Raw genomic sequence first — 9,642 nt, forward strand, 5'->3', positions numbered from 1 at the left:
GGTGTGGGTGCACCTAGCTGACGTCCAATAGACCAAGAGACTGCAGTAATGTGAGGCTGCTGGACTCCCAGCAGCCATCACGGCAGTGATGTGACAGTTTAGCATAAACCGCTATCACAATTTTGAAAGTTTCCCTTGCAATGGAAAATCCAATGCTGTCGCATAGGGGAAAACTACGTGATGGGTTTATTTGGACTCAATCTGCTCATGATGTCAGCACTAACATGGTCCATTCTTTTGCAACAGTCTCAGAGTTCAGGTCTTGACAAAGGCGTGGTTTTCCCTTTGTGATCTTTCCTGCAACAATTTAATCCAATAATATCTTTACCATCACAATTAATCTAAAAGAAAAACAAACACTCAATTTTAAAAAAATGGCTACATAAAATTAACATGCAAAAATACAGTGGTCAGAAGTAGCGAGCTACTTGTAGCATCGCTACTGTAGCTAGCTACAAAATTCGTAGTTGTAGCTGTAGTGATTCTACATTTTTAAAATTGTATCTGTAGCTGTAGCAAAGCTACAAATTTCCTGTAGTTGTAGTGATAATTTCGCTACAGCTACATTTCTTCCCAGCATATTGAGGTTAATTTTGAATATCCATTATCAAATAAGTATTTTATCATAATTGCAGATATCCGGATTTAGATATAATTATCTGGATATTCAGAAAATCTGGATATCCATCATGTTTATGACAATTATCAATCTTGAAAGAGTAAAGAAATCACCCTTCACATGTTTTTCGTTTAAAATAAGGTCTTTATATTTGTCTTTTAAAAATAAAATAATTATTATCAATAAAAATACGTTTATACGAGGGTTAAGTCATAAGTCATGGCAACTATTTTTTTTCTAGCAAACAGAAGACAACACGAAAAATCTAAGATATACATTTGAAAGTGCATGGAATGTACCTTCAAATGAAGCCAGCAGATAAGTCTGGATGCAGAAGACTCTCGTAGGGAAGAGGCAGAACACAGGACATTGGACAACAGTGTTTTATTGTGGCATGAACAACAAGTGCACAAGACTACACTGTTTAATAACCTTCAAAGTATTCACCCAATTTTTCCACTTGTGTTTTATTAAGGCATGGCACCTATCCTCATGTAAACACTGTTCAATTACCATTAGCCATACATCTTTGTCCTTGGACACAGGGTGCCCACTGCGAGAGACAGATCGGCAGTTGACACTCTGGCCCGTTTGAAGGTGCTTCCCGTAGCTCTGTATAGCATTCCCATGCATTTCTGTTTAATGCACGACGGTTGCTCCTGCTTCATGACCTCCATTTTCGAACGCTCTCACTCACCAGCTGAACTTGTGTGCATGTTTACTACCCCACCATTGTTTGCATACACCATCTGGTGGCTTCTTTTGAAAGTACACTTTCAAACGTATATCTTAGATTTTTCGTGTTATGCCCTGTTCACGAGAAAAAAAATATATAGTTGCCATGACTTATGACTTAACCCACATATATACACATAATTCAAATAAATTACATTTGTTTATTGTCGTAAACATGAACTTGGTATCATCCTAATTGTAATACTCAGATATGAAAATGAATTCATAAGTCACTTATATAGGCACATTACAAACACTATATTCAAAATAAGTCACAGAGATAACACTGCTATGAAAAGATATTGAATGACGAGTATCATGATCGCAATCTATTATCTAGTAAGCACAATTACTAAGGACTTCTTTTGAATATCCATAGGGTTCTTTATTGTTTCATGCAAAAGTAGTGTAAAAGTAGCAAAGTAGAGAGTAACGGACAGGAGTAGCATAGCGAGCTACCTTCTGGTAATTGTAGCTGTAGTGAAGCTACATTTTTGGAAGAGTAGCTGTAGCTGTAGTGAAGCTACTTTTAAAATGTAGCGTTCTGATCACTGGAAAAATATACACTCACCTCACTTAGTACTCTGGCAGTTTGTTTCTTTATACAGCATATTTGCAGAAATACAAATAAATCTACAAGTGTATCAATATATGCTGTATAAACACACACCTTATTACTAACTTCGTTGTCCGTACAATTATTCAAATTCATCACAGATGCTATTAAGATTCATTTTTTTTTTTTGTAAAAGTTACATAAATGTACCTGGGTTCGATTCTCGGTGGAGGCACATAGTGGTTCGGATCCCACTTTAAACTGTAGATCCAGTCCCGATTAGCCTTACTGTGCATAAAGTGAACTTCAAACACCAAATCAACAATAACATAAATGTAGTTGCCTTAACAATGCATTTTTAAACACCAATTACAGCATTTTTACATGTCTGCTTTTAAAATAATAAGCTTAACAATACAAATGAATTCAACATAAGATGAGTAGGCTTGTGAACCTGGTGAAACCACATTTTGCAGACTTAAGGAACACACTAGGTGAAAGCGCAGTGTTTTGTCCATAGAAAGCTTCCACATGTCATCCACCAGAAGACATGTCCTTCTGGAAGAAATAAACTTTACTTTGGGCACTGTTACTAATTTTAATCACATTGTAAGAACAATCAAGGAACAACATCTTGTGCATGTTACTTCATATCATTCGCTCTCTGTTAAAATTATAATGCATTTTTCTAACTAGTGCAATTTGAAGTCTTCAATTGTCTACAAGTAGTAGATGATTTTCACTGAACAACCCAGCCTCCTGGCCCATACGTTTCGTGCAAGAACGAATCCACGCATCACACAAAAATCAACTTATGAAACGCCATAACGAAATTCACGACAGGTGTTGTGGAACGGCCAGTGGCCATAACACGTTTGACTCGTGAGACTTTTGGAACGTGTCCCATGAAAGAGTGAGTGACGTTTTGTTTTAAGTCCACTTTAAGCACACATAGGGGTCATTCCATATCAATTTGCCCAATGAAGAACCGAAATGTCACCCACCAACATGGATTTCAACGAAATCTTGTACACTTGTAGCTTTGACCTAGGTAAGAAACCATAGCAAGAAATTCCTGGTCCATTTCAATGTGTCACATGATCACCTTTCCATTTAAACAATTACGTTGACTCCAAGATGGCGGCCACCTTGGTAGCATGGCCTGGACAGTTTTATACCTCACCCACAAGTTTTGCAACAATGGATTTTTTTGTATCAGCTCATCCATCGTTTAAAGAGGTGGTTTCAAACTATTGGCCCACCCTGTATACAAATCTTCTAAATATATGTTTTAGTACAAAAATGCATAAAGTTAGTTTTCTGTAATAGTCATAAATATAATAATTGTTACGGAACGACTTAAGATGACTGGACCTCCGATTTTCTTCATATTTGGCACACTCACTAATTGAGGCGTCCTAATCACGAATCTGAAGTTAAAAGTTGTCGGAAACGTCAAGAAATTGCAAAATAAGCGAAAATAAGGCGTTAGTTTTCGGATTGGAAACAGTCGATTGTAGCGAAATTTTTTGTTTCACAAGGAAATATACAGGGTGGCTCAATAAGTCACTTAACACCCTCAGTACAAGGCCACTGCGGCATGGAATTTGAAATTGGCAATGACCAATCGTTATCTGGCCAAGGGGGAACCACACGGTCGGTGGCCATCTTCAATTCAACTTCAGAATTTTAAATGGGAAGGGGATCGTGCGACATATCAAAATGGGCTAGAATTTCACGAGAAATGCAATGGTGAAGGTTTTTTCAACGTATCTTTAACCAGTAAAAAGTTATGACTGAATTCTTGTACCAATTTGCTCCTTTTCGAGGTGTTAGAAAAATGCCTTAAAATTTGTTTAGCGCTTCGGTAATGCATCGAGATCAAAGTGACGTCTATGGAGAGACGTTCGCATGCCACTGCACATTATTTTAATCGGATACATCCATGAAGAGCTGTGCATTATGAATGGTTGTCGCGAACAATTTACAGTGTGGCGCTGCAGTGGCCTTGTACTGGGGGTGTTAAGTGACTTATTGAGACACCCTGTATATACTATTCCTGATACTACCACACCAAATTTTAACTATGTTTACCTAACCTAACCATATGTCAATTGTTCGTGGGGCTAGCGCCAATGGTTCGTGGGGCTAGCGTCAATGGTTTGCAATTTCTAGAAGTTTCCAACAAATTTTAACTTCAGATTCATTAATAGCAGGCCTCAATTAGTAAGTATGTCAAATATGAAGAAAATCAGAGAGGGGTCCGTTCATCTGAAGTCATACTATTGTTACTCTGTTGACAGTTATAATAAATTAACAAAAGTCTTGGTAATGTGCAATATCAGTGTTATTAATTCAAGTGTGCTTCATAAATTAGCATAAATTTTATTCATAAAGCATCAAAACCCCCACAACTTTTTTTTTCATATGTTAGAACATACATAGAGAATTAGTGAAACACAAAAACAGACAAGTTCATAGGAACCGCCTTTGACCAAAATATTCATTAATGTAATTTTATGTTTTTTACAGTAAGAAACATGTTTTGTTTATGCAAAACCATTTTTTGTAACAATGGGAAGAACTTGTATCTTCAGACATTTTTTCTATTTGAATCTGCACACTTTGATTGGTTTTCAGAAAAATGTCATGGAGCTACAAAAATTCCACACTGAAATATATATTTTTTTTAATGTACTACACTCCTGCAAGGAAGAGCCAGGAGTGACATATATTAGCAAATCCAGAAAACTTTCACATCCTGTAACAGTAAAAGTATAAGGACCAGAAAAGAAAAAAAATACTGGTTTCGTACCTAAGTCAGTAAATTTCTTGTATCTGACAAAGAGATTTCTTCAAATTTACAGGAGATATTACTTACCGAATGCAGCTTCCGATAAAAATGTGTGACTGATGCACGAAAGCTCTTGCATCCATTTACTTCCAGGTGGATGTAGCCTGTGTGTGATGATGTAATCCCAGTCAGTGTTTCCAAACATGTGTTTTTGTAACTGAAGAAGGTATGTTTCTGCAAATGGTTTGTGGGGCTATGTGTCAATGGTTCAAGGGGCTATGCCAGAATGGTGTGTGGAGCTACGCATATTTTTTTCTAAACCAATTTTTAACTATTGTAACCTAAACGTGACACTACCTAACCTAACCTTACCGGAAATGGTTTGTGGGGCTACGTAGGTATTTTTGGGTACAGTGGGGTGGAAACACTGCATGCCAAGTACTGTAGTGAAACTGTAACTGCCATTTTGCGTGTTACGGAAGGCAAAAAGAAACGAAGAAAACTTACTTGATATGTCGCAAATAGAGCTTATTTCCGTGAAATAAGCAAAATGCCACCTTAAGCAATGTTTCTCAATGCAGAATACTTAAGTACGAATATTCAAATTAAATGAAGTAGCAAATTTCAGCCGTTTGTCCGATACGAGAAATTTACCCCTAAGTCAAAGCTACAAGTGCACAAAATTTCATTGGAATCTGTGTCGGTGGGTGACATGACCTGAGTGAACTGACATGGAATTACACATAGGCTAATTGGGACTGGCCCTGCCATCTTAACCACTATATTCCTCAACTGGGTATCGAACCTAGGATGCCATGATTACAAGGTGAGTGTTACCACTATGCCATGAACGAACAGTGAAATGAAATATTACTAGAGCAGTTTCATGCACTTGTAGAGTCTGTAGTTACATATAATGAAAGTAATTCGAGTGGCTAAATTTTTATACAAATTTATGTATTTCAATATTCCTTTCTCATGATATAAGACATACATTACGCTTGCTAAATGACATATACAAAGTCAATCAAAAAATTGAAATAATAAACAAAAACAACCAAATGTACAAAACATTCATTATTTTTTTAAATATTTCTACTATGAATGTGATCCAAATTTGGTAACAGTTCACTATGGGGGTGACAGATTTCTTCAAATTTACAGAAGAAAGTACTTATGGAAATAATTTCTGTAGCGTTGTGGAAGTTCGTGAATGTAGTTTTGATCCATTTTAATGCGAATACATGTTGTTTTCTGCGAAAATCTCTGTCCGACACGCTGTTGCTGCTGCCGCCATTTGCTTTCTGCACGAGAGCACAATGTTCCGTGTGTTAGATGACGTAAACCCCGTAATCAGTGTTTCAAACTAGCCGTGTTTTCACTAGAACATGACGTGTCGAGTATTTTTAATTTTTTTTTTAACCATGCTTGCCTAACCTAACCTAACCTTACAGAAAATGGTTTGTGGGGCTAACGTCGATTGTTTGCATGGTATTAGCATTATTTCAAATCCGGGCACGAAAGTAGGTATTTTCCGATGAACAAATTTGCAACACTGCATAAATCGACAAAACACTCGCACAACGCACGATGAACCAGTACACTATCGTCATAATGTGTGTTGCAGAATGGAAATAACAAGTAACAGTAAGTACTCGTAAATGTAAGAAACAGACATTATCTTAGAAATGCATTATTTCACCTTAGAAAATGTTCCGCTTCCAAAATAGTACGTTAGCAATATAAAAAGTGGGAAATAAGTGATTTGCAGGTGTCACCCCCATAGTGAACTAGTACCAAATTTTCATTGCTACCCAGTACGAGTACAATTGACGAATTATGAAGAATAATGGAGTGAACTCCTGTTGAGTGAATTAGAAATAATCAGAAAAGTGAATCAAGAAATTAAATCCCATACAACCCAATAAATATATATCTGATGCAATAATAATACATCCTCATAAATAACAATATTCTATATACAACTAAACTGAAATTCATTTGTGAAAGCATTTTGTCAACATCCACTTTTTTTTTAAAAGTTTGTTTCAGAAATAATGGATTGATGAAGAGAACAAACATCTATAAATATCAACAATCTAGATGTTTTTCTTCTTTGGGTAGTTAACTATAAATTAACCCAAGAATACGTCTGCGACTCCATTAATTTGCATGTCCAGCTATTTCATTGTTGCCGAGGGTTTAATTCATTTCCAGAACTGCGAAACATCTTCTCTTAACACAAAACGTCCTGTTGCACAACTTCAACCAAACCTAAGATTATTACAGCTAGCTTATTCAAGTATGATAGCGCTTCACTTCACTTGACGAGTACTGTGCATGACAATTTTTACAGGTCACCTGTTTGCTTTCCACTTGCTCACACAAGCAAACACGACACACAAAATGAGAACATGGAAGGACATATAATGTTTTCCGAGATTCACAGTTGGCACACTTTGGAACTGTGCATTCTGGAACTTTAATGTCATTTGATTCTACTCTAGTGAACATTCGAAGACCTTTCAATGTCTGTTTCAATGCAATATCAAGACTTTCATCCAATACCTCTTCATGAGTCTTTTGTTTTTTACTCATCTTACCTCTGTGTGCTTCATTTTCACTTGTATCTTCAAGGGTGTTTTTTCTAGAGAAGTCCCCATGCTGTTCTTTAGTAGTGCAAGTACTATTTCCAATTTTATATGTACTGGAAGAGACTCCTAATGATTTGAGTGCATGAACTGAATTCATGCGATGGGATGATTTTCCCCCTAATGTTCTTCCTACTCCTTTCAATTCATTCCTATGACAATTCTCTAACAAAAACTTATCTATTCTTGCTTTCAGCGTAGCATCAAACACAGGTCTATAATTATCTGTAAACATCCTTCCTGTAAATGGATCACTTGGTGTCCTTCCCCATAATGCTTCCTCATGGCTATGTTTTTCTAATGTAGATTGGTCAATCACATTTCCTGATGGCAAAATCATAGGAAATATCATGACTTCAAAAGTGATTGGATCTTTGAACTCTTCAGGAATGTGTAATTCACTTGCAGTTTCATGTACATTCTTCATAGGGCTTGAGGACTCAGGGAACACTGTGGTCACTTGCATTTTATGTTTCTGTAATTTGGAAGTAGCAGAAATCCATAATTCTCGTACTTTATGCTGCATCTGTTCACTAGCAAAAATTGAAGGTTCGCCCCAGACTTCAATTTTTGCAAGGGCTGGGACTGATGAGGAACGTGTTTTGTTGATACGTAATGTAATACTACAAGAATTTGTTAGTGCCTGAGAGAGATGGTGTGTAAGGGGACTCCGCAGAAAATTTGGGGGTACACTCGCCAACTGTTCCCCTGACAAATAATGTTGATTGTTCGTAAATATCAAACCACATTCACTATCCAAAAAACTTTTACCAACACAGTACATGGTAGAATCTTCTGCAGTGCCCTGCACTGCACTTTTTGCACCTTGTGGCTGGCATATTCCAATCTTAGAAAACACTACAAAACCTGTTGACTTCTGACTTCCAACTTGTGGCCATATTAAAATACGACTGATATTTGCTCCACATATAAAATCCACAGTAATGTCCACTGGAGGCTTTATAAAATAGTCTGCAACGAAGCCTCTTTGTCTCTTCTGGATGTCTGTTGAAATCAGATTTGACACCTCATAGTCATCTGTACTAACACTGCTGGTTTTAATACTGGGATATAAAGCTGGGCAGCAAAAATTAATTGACATTTTATGTAAATATATCAATACACCTGTTGAGATCAGTCAGATTTGTTTAAATTTGTCGCCAGGATACTGCAAAGGTTTCACACTCACACTCATAGGGTTTCATTCCATTTGCAACATGTGACTGGTATGACATGACATGGTTTTGTAGCAGGCCACATACCATGTCTATTAAAGCGAAATAATGTTCCCACCTATTTCAATTATAAATGTCAACTTTTCACTAGTATTCGCTTACGGCAAGTTTTATTCCCTTCTTGATCTTGATCGCTTGATTCCTTCTCTCTTTTTGGGGGGCGGGGGAGGGAGAGCTATTGTAACTTTGTGGGCAGGTTGTTTGATGTTTGTCTGATAATTAATATTACTTCTTTCCTTCTATCAATTTCTTATGCACTTCACACCCTCATTCGCCTCATTTTCCGATGCAAAAGAGAAAGAACTACACCAATCATACAATCCAGTCAGAATCACAGATTATTAGAATAATAATAAATACCACCGATTACGATATCGGATACGAGTACTCGTGATTCAGAGGTCTCCCTTATCGCACAATGCTACGACAGCGTTGCGTTCTGACGTCAGACGAGGACTGCCAACGTTGTTAGGTTAGATTTGTTCCTTTATCATAAATAAACTACAAATGAATTATTCATGCCGCGGTGGCTCAGTCGGTAACGCGTCTGACTACCATGCTAAAGGTCCCGGGTTCGATCCCCGGCCGGTTCAAATCCGGGAACTTTTCTAACGATGGAAGCGGCCCCGGCGCCCACCCAGCGTCGAATAACATGGGTACGGGGGGGAAACCCTGGGGGGTAAAGGCGGTCAGGGGCGTGATGCTGATCACATCACCCCCACTCACGACCGGATCAAGAAAGGGTGGGGCGTTACTCGCACACCCCCTATACGCCTTCATGGCGTGGTGCTATGCACAGGGGAGCACTTTACCTTTTTACTTTTAAACGAACTAAACCTAGCTAGCCTAACCTAACAACTTAGACATTTTGTCTAACAATATATGAGGTTTTCTCCGTGACGTCAGAACGCAAGGTTGTCTTAGTGTTGTCCGATAAGGAACACCCCCGCGATCCATTCTCCTTATTATGGAGAGGAATTACGTACAGCATATTTGAAGAAGATACAATTTATCAATACACGTTGTATAAAACACATCATATTACTAACTTC

General features: G+C 37.6%; 1 protein-coding gene across 1 annotated transcript; it reads right to left on the reverse strand.

Annotated features, from left to right (window-relative positions):
* Nucleotides 1–6,619: 6,619 nt before the first annotated feature.
* On the reverse strand, nucleotides 6,620–8,991 carry LOC145981291 (RING finger protein 37). Its single transcript, XM_083114465.1, has one exon. It carries the CDS (start codon nucleotides 8,455–8,457, stop codon nucleotides 7,003–7,005), a length of 1,455 nt encoding a protein of 484 aa, XP_082970591.1. The 5' UTR covers nucleotides 8,458–8,991; the 3' UTR covers nucleotides 6,620–7,002.
* Between the last annotated feature and the right edge of the window lie 651 nt (nucleotides 8,992–9,642).

Source organism: Lepisma saccharinum, chromosome 29, assembly GCF_977018435.1.
Source record: "Lepisma saccharinum chromosome 29, izLepSacc3.1, whole genome shotgun sequence".
Lineage (NCBI taxonomy): Eukaryota > Metazoa > Arthropoda > Insecta > Zygentoma > Lepismatidae > Lepisma > Lepisma saccharinum.